Source organism: Sebastes umbrosus, chromosome 16, assembly GCF_015220745.1.
Source record: "Sebastes umbrosus isolate fSebUmb1 chromosome 16, fSebUmb1.pri, whole genome shotgun sequence".
NCBI classification, from domain to species: Eukaryota; Metazoa; Chordata; class Actinopteri; order Perciformes; family Sebastidae; genus Sebastes; species Sebastes umbrosus.
In genome coordinates, this window is record NC_051284.1 from 28801304 (window position 1) to 28827690 (window position 26387).

Consider the following 26387-nt stretch of genomic DNA (forward strand, 5'->3'; position numbering starts at 1 on the left):
ATAGTATAGTATGTCAAAGTAATACAAAAATAAAACCCAAATCATAATATATTCTGTCGAAAAAAGTCAGTCTAACATGTCAAAAAGTCATAGTATTTAAGATTGTAATCTTGTTTACTTATTCTTTGATCGGAGAGTTTCTGTATTTAAATTCAAATTTTGCCAGTCAGGAAAAGTTCTTGTTCAGCTGCTTTTGAAAACTACGGCTGCAACTACATTATCAATCAATCTGCAGATAATTCTGTCAATTAATTGATTAATTGGTTAGTCTATAAAATGCAGAAAAATGCTTGTCACGATTTCAAAAATAGTTGCTGATTGACTAATTGATTAATCAACTACTAATTTCAGCTCAAAAATGTATTCTCATTATCTATATTTAAACTCAAGCATTGTTTCAGTATAAGTTTCCTCCTTAGAATAACATTTGATTTAATCTACAGTATGAATTAATGTTAAGAAAAAACGCTTGTAAAGTTAAACATTAATCAAACACGGATCACAGATTTCAGTCCTCCAGAGTTTTTATTCCTCTTTGAGACAAAAACAAGTTTCATTTTGCATAACAGTAGTACAGCAGCGGCCGAGGGTACAAAACGCTTTTTAAATTTTTCAGTGTAAAAATAACTCTCTACTCATACCTCACACCTGTGCCGTCCTCTTCGTAGTGCAAACGCTTCAAATAAAAGTTAGGCACATGATGGATACGATACGATCGCAGTTCAATTACACTTAAGTGCTGATGAAACGTCATTCTGAATTCCTTTTTTTTGTTTGTGGTTTCCCAGTTCATAATGTTCGACAATCACAGACTGAAGAAACGATGACAGCTGGAGTAAATAGCGCTAAAAGGGCAGTTTGACTTCCTGTTTTGTAGCTGTTAACATCCGATGAAGCTTGATTTAAAAAAAAAAAAAAAAAGACCTAAAGAGTTCTATTTGCTGATAAGATGATTATCTGTCAGCTTCTTCAACTAGGTGCAACTGAGTTTAATACTATGTCAAAAAAAACAGATTACATTGCAAGCTTGTGGTCCCAAGCAACTATTTGCTTGTAAATATCTGAGCGAGCGTTTAAGTGGCAACTTGACATCTTTCTACTTTTAACGGAAAAAAAATAATAAAAACTAGCTCAAAATAAAGTCAAATATTTTCCCAGATTTACATATTTTACAAATAAAAAATAAATATCGGCTCTGTTTTTAATCTAGGCATTTTTAGGATTCGTCGAGAAAATTAAAAAAGGTACAAAGAGCGTCAGTCGTTCTTTTCCGACTTAACACAGTGCAGCTTATTTTCCAAAGTGTTGCTCCGCCATCAGGAGGCCAGCACGCCCCGGCGGATGATGTCAGACCCGTAGCGCCGGCCGAGAGACGAGTCTCCCCTCAGCTGGTGGGAGTGGCATCGCTTCAAGCAGGGCTCCATCTCGCCGTCGCCTGATTTGGAGTCGGAGGCGTAGCCGTCGCTCTCCGTCCCCGTGCGGTGTCTGGTCCTGGGGTACGACGGCTCCGGCGTGTTGGTCAGCGGCCTCAGCAGCTCCTCCTCCTCCTCTTCCTCCTCCTCCTTCGTCGCTGCCGCCAGAGGCCTCTCGCTCCTCTTCGGGATCCTGAACTTCCCCCAGCTTCTAAGATGTCCTCCCACATGTCTGTTAGTCGTGTGCGAGCCGTTCGACTGACCTTTCCTCAGCCAACCGTTGGCTTTGGTGGCGGCGGCTGAGACCTCGCCGGCTCTGTTGAGTTTAGTGTTTTTCGTCACGTCCAGAGAGACGGGGCTTCTTTTGGCCATCCGTTCGTCAATGAAGTAGTCGTCGTTGTCAGAGTTCCTGATATCGACCAGCCTGATGGACACCGTTTTCTCCAGGTGTTTTGACCCGAACCTGTTCACATCGCTCCTCCTCTTCCTCCTCCTCTCCTCTTCATGATCATTATCTCGTTTCCGTCTGGCCAGCGCCTCGTGTTCGGGCCCCGGGGCCTCCCTCCTGGGGCATTTCCTGCTCTCCAGTTTGTGCAGCTTGAGGGTGATCGTTTCATGAACGACTTCTGGCCTCTGAAGCTTTGGGAACTGAATCTCCTTGCTGATCTCAGAGTTCTGGGTTTTGGCGTCGCTCGTGTCCTCAGCAGGCTCAGACTCTTTGATTCTGGAGCCTTTACTGTCCTTCATCTCCAGTGGTTTGCTCAGATTGTCCTTCTTGTGAGTGTGCGGGGAGTCGGAGAGGCCTTTACGGTCGCCGCTTTTCCTTTTTTCCTGCTTTAAAGACCCTCGTTTGGTTTTCAGTCCTGAGTGGCTCCAGGAGGAGCGAGACTGGGAGCCCTGAGAGGACAACCAGTCCAGAGTGAAGAGCTTCTCCAAATCCTTCGTTGAAGGATCGCCTGCAACACACACAAGTGATGTACAAATTCAGCACAATGTTTTTATATCATCCTCTAATGGTGGTCAGAAAATAACTTTTTTTCTTCTCATTCACAGTGGGGTTGTGACGACGATGGACACGGCATATCTTACCGGTAGCCTGCGGCTAAAGACGACACAGCACATCTTACCACTAGTCTGCAGCTCGGTAAGATACGCTGCGTCGTCTTTGAGCTGCAGGCTAGCAGTAAAATGCGCCGCGTCGTCTTAGTAAGTAATATTCGCTATAAAATGTACTTAAAGTATCAAAAGTAAAAGTACTCCTAATGCAGAGCGGCTACTATCAGTGTTATACTATTGGATCATTCTTATTGATGTATTGATATGTAAGCATTAATGTTGTCATAGGTCAAAGTGGAGCGAATTTTTAACTATTTTATATATTTTTAGAAGTTTAATTTGTAACAATAGATCATATTTTATTAACTCATATTTATTCATTGTATGTTTCGTTTTTGAAATCTTAAATTTTTTTAATTAAACTAGTAACTACAGGTCTTAAATAAATGCAGTGCAGTAAACAAATTTACAATATTACTCTCTGAAATGTAGTGGAGTAGAAGTATAAAGTAGCATAACATTTAAATACTTAAGTACTAGTACTTGAGTAAATGTACTTATTTACTTTCCACCTCTGCTACGGTAAAATATCACTGACAATCACTACCTGCCAGCTCGCTTTAGAGGTTACAACATGACCTTAAATGTTGTTTTGTGAACTTGAAAATGAATAAAAATACATTGTATATTTACATGTATTTACAGAATTGGCAGATTTTTGGTGAGATTATTAAAATTGCATCTATTACTTTTTTTTACCACAAATATATTAAATATTATTGCTGTACGAAGTTGATGTGATTTGTGGAGCTTTGATGAAATCATGTTTTGCTGACTCACCCGTGAGCAGCTCCTGGTCGAGCAGTCGAACTTGGTGCTGGAAGATCTGCTCCTCGACTCTCCACATCGAGCGCTTCATCTTCTCCCTCCGAGTCACCATGTAGGTCAGGTTACGGACCTGAGGACCAACAACAGCAGCTTCTTTAGACAGATCATCATGAACTTAGATCAACAACCTCCTAATGCTGGAACGACGACTTAAACTGATTCCAGCTTCTCAAATGTGCAGATTTGATGCTTTTCTCGGTTTTATATCCACGTAAAGTGAATATCTTAAACAAGCAGTTAAGAGTACATACACTATAGCTACCTGGTTCTACTTCAGAATGACAAGTCACTATACTTCAACAGGGCTAACGAAGGTGCACTACTGGACTGCGATGTTTAGAATTGATTAAATCTTTAGACCCGGCGCTGCCTCTGGCCACCAGCCCGCTGTTGGCTCATTTTCTGTAATCAGTGCAGCACCAAAGCCTGGCAGAACCAGCCCAAGAGCTAACCAGCCAGCTGTTTGCTTGCCAATTCCCCCATGCTCCAATGCCACACTGGTTACAGAAAACTAACAGAACAAAGTTGTCACTCATCTGGCGATAGCAATGTGCTTTCCTACGCTGTGACCACAGTGTGTGGACGAAGCATTAAGTTGTTCAATTTAACTCATTTACATTTTCCATGTGCTTCATAACGTTACGACTCTGCTGCTCATTTATTCGTTGTTACTGCAAAACCTCATTGAGTCCGCGACCTGCCGCAAGTCGGCTTAGTTTATGCGGGAGTCAGCCCGCTATAACGGTCGCTATGTCAACGGTACACATAAAAACGCCCGCCGCTCTGACCATCCTGGTACATCGATTTGAATGGGCATGTCTCTTCTACTCCTATATTCTATTTCTATGATCTGAGCATTAAAAACTGGCTTTTCATTTCACATTTAGTAACCTGCACAACAACTCAAAACGTCCCTTTCTACACCTAAAAGAAAGATTGGAGGCTTCCTGGTGGCCTCGGATCACTTAGAAATGGACAGTAAGATTATTTTTGACCGCTTCCTGTCTTATCTGCAGGAGAAAGCGTCTATTCTTCAGTAATACGATCTCAACACTGTTGTTTTATTAAATAGTTCCAGAGTACTAAGGTATTGTAATCTATACATCCTTTGCTTAATGTATTTTATTTGTTATTTCTTTGTTTCCTACCTCTATCCTGTCTCTCTCTCTCTCTCTCTCTTCTGCTGCTGTAAAATGTGAATAAATCTTATCTACAAAGAAGCAAACTGTTCCACTGCACTCAGAATTTATTTTAATTCACTTTTCTGTCCCTCCTTCTGGTCTCTGCTTTCCTGTGAACTTTGGGGAAGTGACAACCTACCCTCTCCAGGTCCTGTCGCAGGTGTGTGAAGAGCTGCAGGCGTCTCAGTAGCACCTCATGCTCGCGGCGTGCCAGGCTGTCCTCCTCGTCCTTCTTGGGCGTGAGGAGCGGCTGGTTGAAGTTGGCTTTGCGCTTCAGCTTCCAGTACTGGAACAGGAAGTCCACCACCTCCGGCTGCAGCTTCAGGTGAGCGGCCACCTCCTCCACCTCCACAAACTGGTAGAACTCCTCCTCCATCTCCTGCAGCTTCAGCTTGCGGAGGCTGACTCTCTTCTCCTGCTGGCGGCTGGTGAGCACCTCCAGGTTGCTGGGCGCTCTGTCGAGGAGCTGAGGAGCCACGTAGGGAGACGAGGAGGAGGAGGCGGCGTCTTCCTCCCATCTCACCCTGCCTCTCCTCTTGCCCTTCTTGTCGCTGCCGGCGCTCTCCTTCTCCTCCTCGCCTCCCGAGTCTCGGTCCCTGGACTCGGCGCCCTCGAGCCCGGAGTGTTTGGGACAGTAGGACTTGAACTTGACCTCGTCGTCCTCCGAGAGGATGGTGTTCATTTCGAGGCTGGCGGTGAGGCCGCACGTCACGTGGAAGGCAGTCCGGCAGTTTTTCGCTGAGCACTACAACAGCAACAAAAACGCACAGTTGGTCAAAATCAACCAAAACATAAACAACCTGGGTTGTTTCAGTACTAGTTGTATAAAATGACCTGTGGTGACCTCTAGGATAATCACACCCTCATGAAACGTTACAGCCACAAACTAGAGACCTAGAGCATTCAGAGGATGGATGGATCAAACTAGAGACCTAGAGCATTCAGAGGATGGATGGATCAAACTAGAGACCTAGAGCATTCAGAGGATGGATGGATCAAACTAGAGACCTAGAGCATTCAGAGGATGGATGGATCAGACTAGAGACCTAGAGCATTCAGAGGATGTATGGATCAGACTAGAGACCTAGAGCATTCAGAGGATGGATGGATCAGACTAGAGACCTAGAGCATTCAGAGGATGTATGGATCAGACTAGAGACCTAGAGCATTCAGAGGATGGATGGATCAAACTAGAGACCTAGAGCATTCAGAGGATGGATGGATCAGACTACAGACCTAGAGCATTCAGAGGATGGATGGATCAAACTACAGACCTAGAGCATTCAGAGGATGGATGGATCAGACTAGAGACCTAGAGCATTCAGAGGATGGATGGCTTTCCTAGCTAGATTGACAATAAGGGGGTTTCTGAGACAGTTTACACAACAGAAGTGCTCACTATGCAATCGCCAAAAAATGCAATTCTTGCAGAAATGTCAAACGTTTTTTAAACCAAATCACAGCATGGCTTCTTCTATGGTGTTCCTCAAAGTCTTGGTGTTTTAATGTGGTATTTTGGAGGGATTATTGATCATTTTTTATCAATTCTCGAGTGGTAAAAAATGGTTAAATTTAGCACCAAATCTGTGTAACAAATGGTATCAACCCAAACATTGCTGCTACAATTTATGAGACGTAATAGAGCATGGGGATGATCATCACAAACTCATATCAACATGTTCTACGCTCTCACACACGCTCACAATTTATTGTAATTAATTCATTAGTATTTCTTATTAATGACTAGAACCCAGCTCTCAGATGATGTACACCACTTCTATATGACATCTACTGTTGACTTTTTATCTCCCCTGAACATCCTCGGTCCCCCGCCCCGGCCCCTCTAAGAAAAGAGGGCGGAACGGAAAGCGGTTAACATATAGGTCAAGATATAAACTAATTCTGACTTTTTTTTTTTACTTATATTTTATTCAAGTTAAGTATAATTGTATACGTAGCTGTTTCTGTTAAAACAACTTTAACCACATTTGAACTGTTGAATGAAAAAATGAAACATGATAATACTCAGCAAAGTAAGGTACTGATATTTAGAATAATTTTGGCATCTGTAATGAAAAGTATATTTTGGGCTTGATTTTTGTTGTCTTTTTTTGTTTTCTATTAAGTTATTTGTTTATTTAATTTTTCTTTTTTAATTATTACTTTTTTCTCTTTGTATTAATATTATTATTTTTTTTATCTTTTTTATTCTATTCTTTCTTTTTATTATTATTATTATTATTTTTCTTAATTTTATTTAAATTTTGAATGCTGAAGTTGTTTTCTCTAGTGTACTTATGTGTTCGTCGAAGCTCGACTACTTAAAAAATTGGTTTATAAACTATTGTAATTACGAACTGTAAATTATATATATGAAAACAACCTCGAAAAAATAAAGTATGAAAAAGAAAAGAAAAGTATTGATATAGTTTTGGCACTGCTACCAAAAGCTTCCAACTACCAGTCGTCATTGTAGGTAATATTAACATTATGTTCACATTTCGTTTCTAAATTCACTCAATATTTAATGACTAAATGACTAAAAAAGATTTTCAGCTGGTAAAACAAATGGTAGCAGCTGAATAAGGAGTATTGTTATACAAGTTATACTATTTGATTATGCATATTATCTTCCTTTCATACTAATAATACTAATAATTAGTGGTTTTACTTTTATACTGTTACTCTCAGGCGTTATTAAAACCTGTTTAATGCAAAATACAACCAATTTAAAAAAGACAAACACTGATCAGCTGCCTCATTTAACCTGCTGAGCTGTGAAATCATCTCAATTTCATTTGTTTGGTTGTGAAAAGCGGAGGAAACGCACCACTTTGCACCACACTGAGGATATCATTAACTACTGAATCACTCTAACACGCTGGGGTCACGCGTTGCTTTTCACGTCTCATTAAATGTCTTTGTGTTTGTGCGTCGTTGGGGGGTGAAATGCGAGCGGTGACTCTTACCTGTATGCACGCTCCGGACTTCTCTTTACACAGGCAGCAGATCAGAGCCCATCTGTTGCTGGGAATCTGGGACACGTTGGTGATCGGCTCCATCTTCTCTGGATTCCCGATGCTCACCTGCAAAGCACATTCAACATGTGATGAGCCGGGTGTGATTCAAATATCAGCACAGACTCATTTATCTCATTCTGGCTATGTGCAAACTTAAATTAGCTCTTTGCTATTTTTTTTTAAGATTTACACAGTCCTCGGATACTGTATCAAAACAGGAAGAGGGACATGTATCTAAAATGTAAAAGAAGTGAATAAATGATTTGGTATAAAAATAAAATAAAGACTGTAAACAGGTAGACGTTATCGTCACCTCTGGGATCCACAAGGCACAGCTGACGTGGACCCACTTGGTTCCGCTCCGGGTCGGCTTCATGGCTCCGCCATTCTTGGGACACAGCTGGCACTTTGGCAGGATGCCGAGGGCGCAGATCCGGCACAGCCAGCTGCCCTTTGGGACTTTCTGGATGCCGTAACACGCCTGGTGAGAAACGCAAAAACAAGAGGGAGGCTCAGCTTCCAGAGAGCACGCGGAAATCAATACAGCAGCAGCAGCAGCAAATGAAGAAGAGTGTGATGGAGTGTGTCAGGTGAAACCACGGCAACAGCTGATATGAAATGTAAGATGAGTCGTTTTCATTTAGCTTTTTTACCACAGCGAAGCAATCTATTCAGACAACTAAATGAAGTGTCTCAGCGCTACAAAGTTATCACGGTTTGGTTAAAATCTGTGTGCATTATTTCATTACAGATTTCACTTCGACTATTACTCTTCACATCTTAGCTGTGATTTTTAATAAAGTGCCCAAATTCTTTTCGGAGCCTCCGAGGGGCCAAAGTGGGATTTCTTTTTACCAAACTTCTTTTGCGTTCCTTTGCATTAATTTTTATGTTCCCCCTGATCCATAGGAGCAGCTAGTGTGTTGGTCCAGAGTTATAATGCATTGTCAGTTAATTGAGTCCGTGTGTTGACCTCTGACCTGGTGAACGCAGATGTTGCACTTGTCGCAGAACACCATCTCGTTGTTGTCCTCGCCGTCGGGCGACTGGCAGACGTCGCACACCACGTCCTCGTCGTACTCGATGCCCAGCCCCTCCTCCGTCTCCGTGGCGTGCGTCATGTTTTCATGGCAGCAGCGTTCAAACTCCTCCATCACGCGCTCCATGGTGATCTCGTCCAGCGGTGGCATGGCTGGAAAAGTCGGGAGTTAGAGGTTTACTGGTGGTTTGTTTGGCACAAATAAATTTAGTTTGCCGTCAAGAAAACACCGAACCTCCTCCAGAAAAGTCCAGTTGCATAATTTCCATATTTTAGTCAGATTAAAGTATCAAAAGCTGCTCTGTAATCCCCATTGGGGATTTTAAAAATTGGTGAATTTAAACTAAAAAGTCAGGGTGATCAAATTGTTTTCTGCCTAAACGGTGGACTTTTTACCAGTTCAAACCGTAACAATATGCTTAATTACAGGTTTAACTATGAAGTTTACTCTGTGACTCAACTATAGACAACAATGTGCATCTAAACTAAGATGTGGTCAAAGCAACACAAGCAGCCTAAAATAAATCAGGAGAAAAACTTTCCTCGAAACAAACACTTTGCGAACACAAAACCGTCAGCTTGAGGAGAAGATGGAGTGAAGCTGAGAGATCCGATATCTGAATGAAGCCTACAAAATGACTTCCAGCCTTTTGTCCAATCATCTGTTCTGTGACTCACCCATCTCTGCAAACTCCTTGTTGGTGGTCTGCAGCCAGGCCACGTCCTCCTCGTTTAGGTCGTAGCGGCACATCCCCTCCGCCAGCGTCCGGATGTCCACGTAGCCCAGCGCCTCGGCGCCCGACGTCCGGATCAACTTCTTTGGCCTGATGAACATGACCTCCTTCCCTTTCTCGGCCAACACCCTGCACAGCACAGATGGGAGACGAGTCAGTTTACTCTCCTGCATTCACAGTGTGGTCCTTTGAATTATCCATCCATCCATTTTCTAGACACTCTTAAAATGTTTGTCTCTTCAACCAGTTGGGATGCTTAGAAAAATTCTGAATTAATTAAATGCAAGAAACATTTTTTGTGCCATAACGTTATAGATCAAAGAGCAAATGTGACCGAGATAAGACATAAGAAAGTATTCCATTTTCCTTGCAGCAGTAGGCCCTGCTTGAGCATTTTAAGGATTTTAAAGACTTGTCATCTTACATCGAGGTGCAAAAATATCACCTGAAATGCAAGTTGAATTTTTCTTTGGTAGATAAAACAATGACGGCCACCAGTAAACAACTTTCACATCTTCATTCTAATGATTCTTGCTTCTATCACTGAACCCAACTAGCGTATATTTGGGACAGGCGTTTAATTCCTTTTGCAACACTCATGCTCAGCAAAGATGAGAAATACAATCAAATTGTTTATTTAAACCAGCACGAATATTACTTGTATAAAATCAAAACTAACAAATAACATATCAATTATGAATCATTCATTTGATCTAACTCCAAGACAGTTAACAACTCTTGTTTTATAGCACCAACATACGGATACAACACCTGTCTTTATCTTAAAACCCACCTGCACGTCAACGACGAGCCTATTCGGCGTACCAAAAAGGAAAAGGGGTGAAAACTAAACAGAGAAATGTGGGGACACTTATTTTGTAGTGAACTTCACATGACAATATTCACAACTTTAATTAATTTAAATACATTTTAAAGAAAAAACGTTTTGATTATTTTGATCGGTAAACCCTTACGGGCTAAAGGAATATAATATATATATAAATAATTGAGGAATGGAAACAAATTCGGACTTCATGACCTCTTCAAATGTAAGGAGTCTCCACTTCTATTCTGAAATCTCTTGTTTACCGATGTACCGAATAGTTCAAAGCTTAGAAGGTTCATTCATAACGTTGACATTTGAATTATTATTTATTAATAACTCAGTCCAAAAGTCAAAATGTATTTTATTGTGGAGAATCTAACCAAATGTCCATATTGATAAAAGTTACTCGGCGTCTAATTGAGACTTGCGTTTATTTGTCAAAATGTGAAGTCACACCCGACAAGTAAAAGGGACTCGACGTCTATCCAGGGTCTAATTTAAGTTTAATGGTATACAGGTTTTGTTTTCCAGCCTTTCTCTAACTTTGTCCTTGCTGGCTACCAAACTATCTGACTGTGAGTCCGTCAAATCAATCTGAAACAGAACAATGTCTCTCTAAGGAAATAAGCTGGCTGTTATGCAAGCAGCTGTCTCAGCCGGACAATACAGGATTCAAATATGTGACTTTCTAGTCTCGAAGGGGTCTTTTCTTTTGTCCTACCTGGCGACGGGCTGCGGGATGGCCTGGGGGCTGACGGGAACCTGGACTCCCTTCTCCCAGTCCTGCCTCCACGGGTCAGCGAGGACGTAGTAGTCCTCCGTGTTCAGCTGGTACGAGTCGTGGACCTTCATGGCGGTGATCAGGTCGGTCCTGAAAACCTGCAGCAGTCGCATGAAAACAAAAGTCAGTTCGCTTTACTGTTAAATCATTACAGCATGAAGAAAGGAAATGTTTGTTTTTGTTGTTTGTCAGAGTGAGACCATCAAATGTTCTCATCAATAATCATATTGCCACATTTTGGCTTGCAAATTACTGGTATTAGGTCTGTCTTAGTCGACTAACACTCATACCATTTTGTCAAGTAATCGATTAGTTCAGTTATTCTCAAAGCGGGTGACTGTCAGGAGGTCTGCAAAATAATTTTCTATAAATGATAAAACTGTGCTGTGTCATTAAAACGTGCATATCTACAGATGGGGACCATTTCCACCAATAAAACAAAGCATGCTGTGTCCATTACTCACAACCATGTTAGCTTTGGGCCAATAGAAACTCTGATATGATTGTGACACACAGCAGGAAGTTTTGAAAGTCAGCTTTAGACGGGTAAATCTAAATATCTGGATTTATTAGGACTATGCGAGTCTTTACTGTTCATTTTCTGAAAGCTTTCAAGGTCAGTTAATGAAATGTAGCCTATAAATGCTGTCAAGTTGAGTCCAAATGCAATTTGAATAAAATCCCCCTCTGCTTAAAAGGTATATAAGTGGTATTAACATTCAATAACATTGCAAACGGGTTATCTCATCGTATCTTAACATGATTCAAATTATATGTTTCTGTTTATCACTATAAAACAGATCTGAAGCATTTCGTTTGACAAGTTTTATAATACAAATAGTTCCAATGGCATAAGAGTACAAATGGTAGCAAGCATTATGCTTAAAGGGACTGTTTGTAACTTTTTAAGCGTATAAATGTACCGGGTCGGGACACATGCGCGTTCCCATATGCGCGCTCGTGTGTGGCCGGAGCCTCGTCTCCTCTGCTGCTTGCCTTCACTCAGACAGAGCGTTTCAGAGCTTAAGTTTCTTGGAAATAAGTCATTCAGCATGAAAAAAGCATAAAAAATGGACTAATCGACTAAAGAAATCGTAGTTAGTTGACTTATCGACTAAGAGGGGGCAGCCCTATCTGGTTTATCAGCGTTAATGATTTCTTCTGGAAGACTAAAAAGTGCAGACTCTCGGTTCAAAATTATTTTTTTGGCTCATCTGAGGAGGACTTGTATGTGTGCAAATAAACCATCTTTACAACCAAAAATAATCAACATGTTTTATACATGTTCTTGTTCCATAGAGATAATGTATTGTATCAGTGTTTGCACAGGGTTAAAGATAAAAAAAAAAACGACCACGTTGTCTACACACAGCCAGAGAGGAACCGGCCAATCTGGATGCTGCTTAGGCCTGAGTCATTGTTTTGCTTTGATTTGATTGGCTCTTGGTCAGAGAGGAGTGTGCAGCAGCCTGCAGGGACCAAGAGGACAGACTGTACAGTAGATAACAGCAGCTATGTTTCCATCACAAGAACCCGCTGTACAATGTGGAAAATTACAGTAATGAATGGGACAAATAAAGTCTTACAAATACTTTTTGCAGGTTTTCACCTCAGACCTCCATTTGTTCATTTAATCATTAAGATTGTTTATCAAATTATTTTTATTTTTGATTAAAATATTGATGAATATTGATGTATTTTTTTTCAAAGATCGAGAAATAAACCCTTCTATAAATCCATCAATTCAAAGATGGAAGGGAACAATCTTAGAAATGGAGATAATAACTTGTAGAGTCAGAAATGAAGGGACAGAATATAAGAGGCGTTGGTCAAAGTGGACGAGTCAATGTAGGAAATTACCCAGATTAAATAGAGTTAGAAATGAAGAGTCAAAGTACAAAAGACGCCGGTTTAAGTGGATGAAATATGAGGCTGGAAATTAAGTTATGAAATGAATTACTCTCAGATTAACATGACCGATAGACATTCACAATATAAACATCATGGAGGAGGCATCTTCCCATTTTGTGGATATATAATTCATGAGTAGTTTGCAATAAAAGTATTAAACATAAATAAATAAAACAATGGCAGAGTACAGGAATGACAGCAGAAGAACTACGACCTACTGTATATATGTATGTTCAACACCATCATGATTATTTTTGAGTTTAGACAGACGGACGTACCTCGGAGGGTTTCTGCCCGGTCCCCCTCCTGGGCTGTGATGACTGTTGGGACCAGCAGGTAGAATTACCTGGAGGAGAAACACGACAGCGTGTTAAACGTCTCGGCATGTCTTCGTTGTCTGATTCTGCTCACATCCGCTAAAACACATGGATTTCCCCCCTTCTAGGGAAACTTTGAGAAATACATGTGTGGCTCATTTGGGTAGTCAAAATGGTGCAACTGACATTTTCTGTTTTCAATTTCATTTCTCTTTACTATTCACTAATTCGACTTATTACAAAATTACTGACAGCAGCAACAACTTCGCCTTTTAAACTCAAAATCCTGAAGGATCGTTTCATTAACCCTCCGAGACCCGTTTTTGTCTTTTTTAGGGGGGTCCTGGGGGCATTTAGGAGGAGACAGCAGGTCAACAGGAGATGTCACATAGAAGTGGTGTACATCATCTGATAGCTGGGAACCTGAAGATTAATTTGAGAGCACTGTGTGTCAAGTTGTTCTAGTCATTAATAAGAAATATACATTAATTCATTAATATTTAATTAATTAGAATAAATTGTAAAAGTGTATAAGGGCTAAGAACATTATGATGGAAGTATATGAATGTCCATTCCCATACTCACTTATGTCTCACACAGATTTGTTGCTAAATTTAACCACTTTTTTCCACTAGAGAATTGATAAAAATGATCAATAATCTCTCCAAAATACCACATTAAGACACTGAGACTCTGAGGAACACCATAGAAAAAGCCATGCTGTGATTTACTATCAAAAACTTTACCCAATTTATACAATTCAAGACTGTTTATAGGACCCCAGTATGCAGAAATATTCAAATACACCCTTTTAGAATAGGCGGAAAATAACACATTTATACTGCATTCAAAAAACTGCATGGTTTTTGCCCATCCTGCGGGTCTCAGAGGGTTAATGCATTTAACTGTTCGCCTAACAAAACCCTGAATCAGACCTCGGCTAAAAGCAGTTTACAGTAAAAGCTTTGGGTTTGTTTTTATACCAGATGACACATAAGATAGATTGGATGATAACTAAACCTAAACAAACACATGGAAGCATCCACACATTTAATCTGTTTTCCATAATTAACAACTTACCCCGACATTTTATACGACGTGGTAAAACCCCACCCAGCTGACATTTTGTGGAGGATGAAACAAACCCTACAAAGTGTTTCTGAAATTGTTCCCTGACGTCACATTTGAGCCCGTCTGTCTGACCTGCCAGGATGTCTTTAGAGATCCTACTCTGACTCCTGTCTCTCAGACTGTAGACGCGCTTTCTCTTTTCCTTAATCTTTGTCCATCTGCTGCCCTTCTTTCCTTTTCTCTCTCTCCGTTTCCTTCCTGAACATGAAGTACACATTTACTGACACTGACGGTAACAAGATGGAAGACACATTTTCAGGAAAGGACCAAAACCTTAATGGCTTTTATATAATGGAAAAAAGACGTGACATTTACAGATGAAAACAATAAAAATGTAATGATATATTGAAACATTATCTTTCGTCCAAAATTAGATTTTGTGGTATTTAAGGATACAAGTTGGCATTTCCTCTGCAGCTTTGCACTTTCACTTGTGAAATTGAGGATGGTGGCAGAGTTGTGCTTGACCTCATTCAGGTCTATATTTGGACTCGGTATGAAATGACTCAGCAGAGACAATATTTTTTTGCTTACTTCCATTGTCGGAGTCATCACTGCTGCTGGGGTGCCTGCTCCTCTTCATCGCTGTGCTGTCTGCGGAGCTCCGGCCTAGGGACACTTCTGACACAAACACAGACAGGAGGTTAAGTTAATGACAAGATGTGCAGCTATGATAAAGAGCACAATGTTAGGATCAGATGAGCAAGATAACACAGCACCAGAAGACTTGGAAATGATGCACAATTACACCATTAAACTTAAAGCTATCTTCCACCATGAATAAAAGCACGCTCATGACATACATGTAGGCATTATCAACCCATTGAAGCACTCACACTGCTGCTGGAAACAACATTTAAGATCCAGTTTCATTTCTAGCCAAACAATCAGGATACTATCCCTGCAGCCCTTTCACTATTTGGGATATAAACCATCTCTCTAAATATCTAAAACAGCTCTACTCTACAAAAATATTAGCTCTTGGATATAAACAGGTAGATATCAGAGCAACAACAGTAGTAAAAACTTGTCATATTCCACTATTCCTTGCTGATCTGACAGAACAGCAACCCTTTGAGCTAATGTGTACAGTACATACCACAGTGCTCTGCGATGTCAACAAGAAGTAATCACATGCAACACAGACAGGAAACAACGCCTTTCAGTGCTAAGTTCAGCTTGCAGCGTGCAAAACAACATCAACAGGGATTGTAAAACTCCCGACAGGTGGACATATCTCAGGGTCTGCTGCCAGCGTGCACCAGAGGGGGGAAAGATGCTAATGCTAAGCTAACAGCAGGCTAGCTGTGACGCCCCTTCTTCCAGCAAAGCAGCCACTAACTTAGCAGCTAACATTAGCATTAGCTGACAAACAGCTGTTCTTCACTGTTACACAATAACATGGCAACACACACGCATGGCAATGTTGTGTTCTTACAACGTGATCACAACTAGCTTTAAATCAAACCACACAGAGATGCATTTTTTAAAACAGACTGTAAATGCTAGCAGGCTAACGTTAGCCGGAGCTAACCCCCCCCCCTCCCTCCTCTGTTATGCAACATGCGGCCCCCCCATGTTTATCACAACAATCTGATGTCCGTTCAGATTCAAATAAACAAGTTTATACAGCTGTATAAATCGCATCAGGAGGTTTATGTTTACATGCCACTATGCATGCTTTTCTACAGCTGTGCTTACTTTAGTATGCACGATAACATTTAGTTAGCTGGCTAGCTGTGGTTGGTGGTCAGCAAGGCCTATGGAAGGAGGCTGGGACGCTGGTCTTGGAATATGGGGTACAACGCATGCGCAGTGTAACTCAAGCTGCGGTCGTGCAGGTCAGATTCTACTGCGCATGCGTAATACCCCACAGCTATGACGCGGGTCCCTACCTCCTTTCCATAGGCCTTGGTTGGTGGTTAGCAACATCAGCTAGCTAGCTATGTTATGTAGTTGGCATTTAGTATTAGACAACGCTGCTAACATAAACTATGATGCCTTCTATTAAACAGCCAGCTCTCTGTTAACCCTAAACAGCCTCAGACAGCTCTCTGTTAACGGTTAATGTAATACAAACAAACTACCTGAAACCTGAACACTTTAAAAACGCTCATAACTAACTATAACTAAATAACACCATGTTGTTGTGCTAGCTGCGGTGCTAGCTGTGCTGCTAGCTGCGGTGCTAGCTGTGCTGATAGCTGCGGTGCTAGCTGTGAAGCTAGCTGTGTTGCTAGCTGTGTTGCTAGCTGTGTAGCTAGCTGTGGTGCTAGCTCTGCTGCTAGCTGCGGTGCTAGCTGCACAGCTAGCACTACTACTAGCAACGCAGCTAGCAACGCAGCTAGCTACACAGCTAGCTACAGAGCTAGCACCACAGCTAGCACTACTACTAGCACCACAGCTAGCTACACAGCTAGCAACGCAGCTAGCAACACAGCTAGCTACAGAGCTAGCACCACAGCTAACACTACTACTAGCACCACAGCTAGCTACACAGCTAGCACCACAGCTAGCACTACTGCTAGCACCGTAGCTAGCAGCAGAGCTAGCTACACAGCTAGCTACAGAGCTAGCAACACAGCTAGCACCGCAGCTAGCACCGTAGCTAGCTACACAGCTAGCAGCACAGCTAGCACTACAGCTAGCACCGTAGCTAGCAGCAGAGCTAGCTACACAGCTAGCTACAGAGCTAGCAACACAGCTAGCACCGCAGCTAGCACCGTAGCTAGCTACACAGCTAGCAGCACAGCTAGCACTACAGCTAGCACCGTAGCTAGCAGCACAGCTAGCAACAGAGCTAGCAGCCAGCAGCTCTCAGAGCGGCTTCATCTCTTCCAGCAGCAGCTTCATCTTTGGCGCCATTTTAAATGCCGGTGTGGTGTTTTGTCCCGCGGGCTCTGCTGCTCTGCTGCTGCAGAGGAACTATAACTAAAGAGATGTTAACTTAACATTCTGCCACATGATGCACATTAAAGTTGAGCCCTTGTTAGAGTTGATAGTAGACTGGTCGGTACGTACAGAGCAGGTCAGGCCGAGGAGAGCCGGGTTTAGGTGTTTAGATGTTTAGATGTTTGATCTGCAGTTTTTCTCCCCGTGAGTTCCGCTTGACCCGCATTCCACACACACACACACACACACAGAGAGAGAGCGGAGCAGAGCGGTGGCTGTAGCCGGGGAGGAGGAGACCAGCCCGGCTGCAGCTGCTCCTCACCGCCGCTGGAGGGCAGCAGAACCTCTGGTGACAAATAACACGACTGATCCTAATGCAGGGCGTATGTTCCATTATCATGTTTCCAGTGTCATAATAAAAACCCACGTTGCCCGGCTGCCAGATTGAGTGTCAACAAACATAATATGAATATTGTTAATATTATTATTATTATAAGTGACGCAGCTGTCCCATTCATTCCTATTTTGGAAAGTACACAGATTTATCTTTTAAAGAGGCAGAACACAAATAATTCTTATTTTGAAAAAGGAAAATTGTCACTGAAACTTGTTAAAACACATATATTCCTTTCCTTAAATTTTTTTTTTTAATAATTTATCTCATTTTATATTATTTATTTCAATTTAATTTAATTGTGTTCAGTAAATGTATTTACTGATTTTTTTTGTAATGAAAAATCTGAACATTTAGCCTACTTTATGTAACTACTGTACTGAATTTTCTAAATGAAGTATTGACACACACAAAAACTTAAAGCTTAGTGTTAAAGACAAGAAAGCTCTGAAGTTGTTTTCATTTCTAATATTCAAGTTAATTTGAGAAAGCCCTGCTTTTGTGTATGTATTTTATTTATGCATCTTTATTTTAGTCTTATTTCTGTATTGTTTTTAGTTGGTTTATGTCTTGTTTGTTTGTACTTGTCATGTTCTCAATAATAATAATAATAAATAAATAAATAAATTTAGTTAGGAAATGTTCACTGAAAAAGATAAGAGAGTTATTTTTATCACTAGATATATTTAAGTTAATTTGAGATAGCCCTGTTTTTATGTATATATTTTATTTATTTATGTAGCATTATTTATGTAATTTTTGTTGTTGGTTTATGCCTTGTTTGTTTGTACTTGTCATGTTCTCAATAATCATAATAACAATTATAATAATACAACAATGATGATAATAATAAAAATAAAATAATAAATAAATAAATTCAGTTAGGAAATGACCAGTGGTGGGAGAAGTATTCAAATTATTTACTTAAGTAAAAGTTGCATTACCACATGCTAAAAATACTCCATTACAAGTAAAAGTCCTGTATTCTAAGTAAAAGTACAGTTACCATACTAAATTATACAGTATACATGTAATGGAAATGGCTATTACCCGTAAGTCAAACGGCAGGATCAGTGCAGATAAAGTCGGACGTAAAAACAGACATAAAAGAGATGGAATATATTATTGTTTGTGAGTTGTTCCTAAAGCAATGTTTAATTCTGGTGTCATTTCAGCAGTTACATGACATGAAAAACTGCAACAATAACAGACAGCTGCATCGTCAAAATCCATCACCAGTAAGCTGCATCGTCAAAATCCATCACCAGTAGGTTGTTTACAGATGCATAGCTTTTTAAAAATAACTTTTTAGAAAGAACAAACACGATGTCTTTGATTGCATGCTGCCGACATGTGGAATGATCAGAGGACAGAACACAAGTTTACAGCAAAGAACCGTGTGCTGATTCAAAAAGGAACATTTTTATATGTTTCTATCAAACATCTGGATATTTTGCATTCACACCTCATCTATGACACATGCAAATCACTTATTATGATCACTCAATATGTGACATTTACAGCACTTGAAATGCAACAAACAAACATGAATAAGAACATTTCTACAGTGATTCTTCCTTCAACCAGAAGGTCACACAACTAACAGACCAAAAATAAGAAAATGAGAACTTTCTAACACCACTTGGAGGAATAAATGAGGTAAACTGAGGTTTGATCTACATGCAGTCTGAGAGGGAACCTGAACTCATCACAGTGAATGGGAAGACCGGGAACACACGGTCACAGTAACACAACACACAGCGGTTTCTCTCTCTAGCTCAAAAGTTCAGTGCTATTTAAAATATTTAGGTTTCTCACTGCATTTGAAGGTTTCGGAATATGTTTCTCTGGGTGTTAAATTCTCAAAAACAGACAAACAAAAAACATTAATATCCACCTGCAGCAGATACTCAATGTGAAGTCATCAAAGAGATCCATGAGATGAAACAACAGACTTTTCTAATATATTCTTTGGAATAATGAACACAGCCTTTAGTTTGCATCTCTCATCTTTAAATCAGACATTTGCCTGTTTCTTTTCCTTGTATGGTTTATCATTAAAGGATAATTATACAGAAATTATGTAGAGATATGTACATAACCTGTGTCATAATGTCTGTAATATGGATGACATGATTTCTGGAAATAGTTGTTTTTAATTTTGATGTTATTGACTTAAAAAAAGATGTAAAAATAAATTTAGTATCCCAAAAAATAATTAGAATTAATTTTTATATATATCCTTCAACAGCGTGCAAACTGACAATATTGTTGCCCAAAACATCTGTTATAAACTAATCATTTATCTTATCTATCTAATGATTTTAACCGGCTAACAGTGAGTCATATCACTTTGTAGATAAGATGGGAATGTTGCCGTTTGATTAACTGTTTACTGGGCTTTTTGTTTGTTTGGTTTTTAAAAAATATAGGAATATTTTGCTAATTATTTACATACTATCTTTCTGTAATATTGGTATAATATTTTGGCTGAATATTCATATAAAACTATCCCAAATCTCTCAATAATTGGTTTATAACTTTTGGAATACACCTCCATGATGCTCCTGAAATATTGTGACCACTTATAAAACTATATGGCTATAAGTGACCTGCTGATATTAAAAAGATTTGACTGTAAATAATGAGCAGATTTTGATATTTTTGAGTATGTCAATAAAAAAGGAACAAAGTAAAACAACATCTTTTGCTGTTAAAATGAACGTACCGTATCAGTGCATTTATATAATTGATCAAATAACTGATATATTGGTTTGTTTTTTCACTTCAGTTTTTGTACTAAATCTGTGAACATCACGTGGGTTGACCACAACATAAACGGGGGATCAATGTGCACCGAGACTGACAACAGAGCTCTTATGTTTTATGTCCGCCTCCAAACCTTTTCTTGACCTTGAAAAGTTCCCGTCTGTGTCTGGACGGTCCCGAGCTCATCTGGTGGCCAGGATGGCGTCGTAGGACTTGCCGGTCCGGCACACCTGAACGTTGTGGAAGCCGCACTTGTTGAGGAGGCGGGTGTACTCGGACGGCGGGCGCTCACGGCCCTCCGTTTGAACCAGCATGTTGAGGGAGAAGATCTGAGCCGTGACGGGCCCTCGCCTGTTCTCAAACAGCATGGCTTCCACCAGCAGGACGCCGCCGCCTGCCAGCAGGAACAAACATACTGAGGACTGATAGCGGGAGTCTGAACGGAGAACTTATCAACTAAAAAGACTCAGTACACAGGAGGGAGGTAAATAATGTAAAAGCATTGAATGTGCATTTGTTATGTTGATTGTTTGAAAATTGTTGAAAATATTTGTTATACCTTCAGAACAGAACAGTCTTTAAGGATTAACATCTTAAAATATACATTATGTTTGGTTTAACAACCTGCTCAATTCTCAGAAAATTGATTAGTTTTTGAGGAAGACAGCAGCGTACTTGTGTAAGTTTCAAATGTAAAAACTTTGATGACGAGAGGAACAAACTGAAGCATCCAGATTAAAACCAAATACCATTTATCTACTAAAAGAAGGTGTAACTGCACCACAGATGGATTAGTTTTGAAGTTTCTTTGCCTTTTTAGAGAGCTTGAGCTTGGTTTTGAACTGTTGACTCCCTTTGACTTGATTTGACTGCAGAGGGCAGCAACCTCCACTGACTTAAGAATATATATAAGAAAATAGAAAACAGTGTAATTGTAGCGGCCATACTTACATACATATGAACAGCACAGTAGCTGAACATACTGAGTGTAAATACAGAGTTAAACTCACCTGGTCTGCAGGTGTCATAGATCTTCTTCAGCAGGTTGAGGCACTTCTCTTCAGGCCAGTCGTGAATGATTCTGGCCAGAACGTAGAGGTCAGCAGGAGGGATGTCACCGCTGAAGAAATCTCCTGCATGCACCACAGAAAGTATATCAAATCTACACTCAGCTGCCATTTTATTACCAACCAAGTACATATACAAAGTACAAATATACATACAAGACACTACATCAGTTTTATCTATTTATTTACTCTTCTAGTTATCTGCAATGACTTTTCTACAGTGTTGCCATATATATTCTAATCATGTATATTTTAATAAATAAATGAAAAAATTAGGTAATTTTTGTGATGCAGTAGAACTAAGTGTTTAAGTTTAAGATCATTTAAGTGTATAATTTAAATATAATATAATAATAAATATAATGTTGAAATTTAAAATCACTATAAGTTATTTATAATACATACACTCTAGCTATTATATTCTTTAGTTAGGCCCTACGCACCAGTTTTAATCTAGGATTCATTTTACTTGGCATCATGCCATCATGCTCATCCCTCATTTATAAAACTCAAACATGTAATTTAAAATGTTTTCCAACAATATACAATAGGGCCAATTAATTTCCTACCAAAATATCACTTCCACTTTTTAGTACTAAACTCTTTTATATGTTGAATTAGGCTGAACGAGGCTGAATGAGACTCACCAGTCTGAAACACGACGCCGTCATCCTCCTGAGGGAAATGTTTCTGAGCCGTCTCTACGACCTGCGGGAGGTCGAACACCATGACAGAGGACGACGGGTACGCCTTCGCCATCTCACGGGCCAGAGCACCAGTGCATCCTGGGAGTTAATCAGACAGAATAGTGTCAGTATGCAGTGGTGGAATGTAACTAAGTACATTTACTCAAGTACTGTACTTAAGTACATTTGAGGTAGTTGTACTTTACCACTCTATTTTCAAATAGTTGACGATTAATTTAATAGTCGACAACTAATCAGTTAATCGATGCTGGTCTAAATATGAACAGAAATGGTCAGCCATAAATAAATATATAAATATTCATAAAGGGGTGTTTAACCTCTTACCTCCCAGATCTATGATGTTGTGAAAGCAGGAGAGGTTGAAAGCCGTCACAACGTCGTGTCCGTCCAGAACCCACGAGGAGTTCATCAGACCCATGAATTTCAGCATCTCCTCCTCTGATCTGATACGTTCACAGAACCAGGAAAGATTTCAGCGCCTCAAAGTCATGGAGTTACACATTTAAAGCATCTGAAGCAACAAAATCAACACCGACCTGTAAATAGCTTGGAAAACCTCCTCTGGTGGAAGGCCGAAGGTCTTCTCGTTCTGATTCTTCCCCTCCCTGCGTGGTGCAAAATAACACGTTTGCACTTGTGAAAATGATGAGAATTGAAATGTTTGATCTGAGTTTCCTTCTGCAGAATTTGTTTTAGTTGTGCAAACATTTCTCAGAGGTGCAGCGGCTCTGGAGGCTATTAGCTAACCTACATTACTCGGTATGTTTACACTGCGTTTTCTGCTTCAGTCTGACATCCATTAGCCAGAAAAACGGCACTTCTTCTGCTACAACTGAGGTTTTTACTGATGATTCGTTTGGTCTATCTCATTGTTAGTCAACTTGTGAACAGCCCTGGTCCTCATGAACAAAATGAACTTGGTTGTAGCCTCTTTTTGTATGTTGTTTTTGCGATGCAAACAACATTTTGAGCATCACTTGTCTGTGTTATTCACTGGTTATGATGCTTTAATGGACAATTCACACTCTAGTTGACCTTTTACCCCCATGAAGTCAGAGAGGTTAGTGACCTGGTTTGATTTGAGTTAAAGTTACCTATTTGAGTACATCTTTATTGTGTTATTTCTTAGTTTTGAGGCTGTTGTTGTGAGCTCAAAGTTGGTGATTAGTTACTGTTCTGTAACTCATATCTGAACTCTTCAATTCAATTCTAATAAAATTGATTTTTTAGTATTTTTTCTAGGGAAATCTACAGTAAAAAAACCTTGACTGCGACTATTCACATCAAATAAATAATAATAATAATAATAATAATAATAAGAGCTTTCCATAGACAGCATAAAAAAATAATCACACATAAAACTAAAATTACCACCTCACGATTGCCTTGGTTAAGTTGTAGTTTACATCATATCTGTCCAAAATGTCATCTTTCATCATTTTATCCTGTCAGACATTTGTGTGAAATTGTCATACTTAGCGTATGAATTCTTGAGTTATGGCTAAAAACGTGTTTTGTGAGGTCACAGTGACCTTTGACTACCAAAATCTAATTAATTCATCCTTGAGTCCAAGTGGACGTTTGTGCCAAATTTGAAGAAATCAATTACAGGCGTTCCTGAGATATCACGTTCCTGAGAATGGGACGGAGGAGGACCGAGAAATGTGAAATTTAACAAACCCTTGTTAAATGTAAAATGTCTTCAGCTCAATGATCTGACCCTCTCCCATTCAATCCCACTGACCTGACAGCGTCCACCATGTTGTTCCACAGCGGGTAGATGGTCTGGGATTGGTAGATGATCATGTCGTGAAGAGACTTGCCGCTGCCTTTAGCCAGGTAAAGATTCGCCACGTCGGTGCTGCTGTACAAAGCTGTTTTATTCAACAACAAAAAAACACATTCACACTTTAAATCAGGGTGTTTTAGTTCCCAACATTCAGCAGTCATGCAAACGATTAGTCGGATACGGAATTAGTTGACCCATTCAAGCTAAAATTCCAAATATTCTCCAGTTCCAGCGTCTCAAATGTGCAGATCTAATGCTTTTATTTGTCACATATGATAGTGAACTAAATATCTTTGCAGTTTTAGACTGATTTTCAAATAAAACAAGACATTTTATGATACCACATGGCCTCCTCTTCCTCACCTGTCCCGTCTGTGGTCTCCACCTCCAGGATCTCGATGCCCACCAGTGCGTCCAGCAGCCGCTCCATCCCGTCCACGCTGGTGCTCAGCTCGCGGGCTACATGCTGGGCGCTCAGGGGCTCCTGGGACTTCAGCAGGAGGTCAAACACTCCCAGCTCACAGGCTGAGAATATCACCTGGAAGGACGAACACACATCATCACCTCCTCTGCACTGGTACATAGATTTATTTAGCCATGTTAGCTGCGTAGGTCAGTCCACGACTTTAAAAAGGAATATCTAAACAACTATTGGACGGTTTTGTAAAAAGGGAGATTTTCATGTCTTTTATATTATAAAGCAGGTTCAAGTGCTTTATAAATACTGTTAAACTATCAAAACACTCAATATACGGAGAAACACAGCGTTTGAAACAAGCCGTCAGGAATTCTGTCCATTTGTGATGTCACAAATCTACAATATTTAGACCATTACACAGTTTTAAACGTAAACATTCCAGATGTGTCCCAGTTTATTTCCGGTTGCAGTGTATGTGAATAACGTCAGCTGACAGGAAGTAAACATGGACCCAAACTGTTGCCTAGCAACGCAATTCCGTTGCAATTCCATTGAAACGCACTAAAACGGAGCGTTTCAGACAGAGAGGGTGAATACAGGTATATTCAGACAGACAGTACGAGGAAAATAAAGTGTTTTTTGAACCTTACAGCATGTAAACATGTTCTAGTGGAAACACAAAATACAAGTATGAACCTGAAAATGAGCATGATATGGGACCTTTAATTTTAATTTATTCTTTGATATTTCAATATATTGTTATTAATTGTTTTTTATTTGTTTGTTTGTTTTATTGACACAACAAACATTAATTACTTCTTTATTGTTTTCTTCCATTTAAATGCATGTTTTTTTTTTTAAATATCTATGTATTGTAATTTGCTTAATGAATTGTGTATATATATATATATATATATATATATGTTTTTGTTTTTATTTTGTTCTTTTTTTATTTTTATTTATTATTGAATTGACGCTTTGGCAATATTGTTCACCTGATAGTCATGCCAATAAAGCAAATTGAATTAAATTGAATTGAATTGAATAGACGTCATGCGTCAGATAGACATATTTGTCTCTGTATATTAATAATTTATTTAAATATAATATCATATTTTGATATGAGTTTATCCGTGTAGGCAAAAACACCTAAATTTGACTAGTTCCAGCTTGTTAAATGTGATTTCTTTGCTGTTTTTTTATGATATTACACTAAATATCTTTAGGTTTTAGGACAAAACAAACAATATTGGGGTTTTTTTTGGGACATTTTATCGGTTAGTTAGTAGTAACCCTAGATAGAAACATAACTGCAGACTGACACCAGTAAATAAACTGTTAATAAACATGTAATATTTTATTGCAAAAAAAAACTAAATTTGACTATTTCCAGCTTCTCAAATGTGAATTTTTGCTGTTTTTTAATAATATTAGACTAAATATCTTTAGGTTTTAGGACAAAACAAATTTGGATTTTGGGAACATTTTATCTGTTAGTAGCAACCCTAGAAACATACCTGCAGACTAATAAATAAATAAACTGTTATAAATGTTACCTTAGAGATCCTGAAGCCGTTGAAATACTCCAGAAGTTTGAAGGGATAGTCCAGCTCACTCTGGGACAAATGTTCTGCCATTATCCTGCAAACACACATCAACACACATCAACACACAGACCTTAATAACTGCAGGAATTCATGCAAAACCTCACAGTCTGCAGGAGCATCACTCACCCGAGGTTGCTGCCTGGAAAGCGGCTAAGATGGTCCGATCCTGGAGGAGGAAGACGGAGGATTTGAGTCTTTTTGGGTTTTTTTGTTGCAAAAAACAGCCAAGATGTCGATGGTGTGTTCAGGAGCTTCTCTGTCTCTGAAGTGAAATGGTCGATGTATCCGGATCACAGTGATCCTCTCCGGCTGGTCGCTACTGTCTGTGATGGCCGATAAGAAAGAACAGCGACTACTTTCACTTTAATATATAAATATATAAATATATATATATCAGTGTGTGTGTGTGGCGGTGCAGTTCCGGGATCATCCGCAGCACCAGCGGGGG

General features: G+C 39.7%; 2 protein-coding genes across 12 annotated transcripts; both read right to left on the reverse strand.

Moving 5' to 3' along the window:
* Positions 1 to 506: 506 nt before the first annotated feature.
* jade1 (jade family PHD finger 1) lies at positions 507 to 17504 on the reverse strand. 10 transcript variants are annotated; one of them, XM_037746974.1, is made up of 12 exons: positions 17318 to 17504; positions 14831 to 14914; positions 14369 to 14494; positions 13127 to 13194; positions 10878 to 11035; positions 9275 to 9459; positions 8538 to 8749; positions 7871 to 8038; positions 7507 to 7623; positions 4677 to 5282; positions 3309 to 3426; positions 507 to 2368 (listed from the first exon to the last, which is right to left on the reverse strand). In XM_037746974.1, exons 2-12 carry the CDS (start codon positions 14877 to 14879, stop codon positions 1317 to 1319), a joined length of 2859 nt encoding a protein of 952 aa, XP_037602902.1. In that variant the 5' UTR covers positions 14880 to 14914; positions 17318 to 17504; the 3' UTR covers positions 507 to 1316. The 10 variants fall into 10 exon arrangements, with proteins under 10 accessions (XP_037602902.1, XP_037602900.1, XP_037602901.1 ...); XM_037746972.1 differs by having other exon boundaries at positions 14831 to 14917; XM_037746973.1 differs by lacking the exon at positions 17318 to 17504 and adding an exon at positions 15396 to 15817.
* A 1325-nt stretch (positions 17505 to 18829) lies between these two features.
* Positions 18830 to 26282, reverse strand: asmt2 (acetylserotonin O-methyltransferase 2). 2 transcript variants are annotated; one of them, XM_037747058.1, is made up of 9 exons: positions 26066 to 26282; positions 25889 to 25973; positions 24278 to 24452; positions 23870 to 23999; positions 22662 to 22730; positions 22450 to 22568; positions 22066 to 22203; positions 21362 to 21484; positions 20534 to 20745 (listed from the first exon to the last, which is right to left on the reverse strand). In XM_037747058.1, the coding sequence occupies exons 2-9, from the start codon at positions 25967 to 25969 to the stop codon at positions 20534 to 20536; spliced, it is 1047 nt and encodes a 348-aa protein (XP_037602986.1). In that variant the 5' UTR covers positions 25970 to 25973; positions 26066 to 26282. The 2 variants fall into 2 exon arrangements, with proteins under 2 accessions (XP_037602987.1, XP_037602986.1); XM_037747059.1 differs by lacking the exon at positions 26066 to 26282 and having other exon boundaries at positions 18830 to 20745; positions 25889 to 25969.
* Positions 26283 to 26387: the final 105 nt, after the last annotated feature.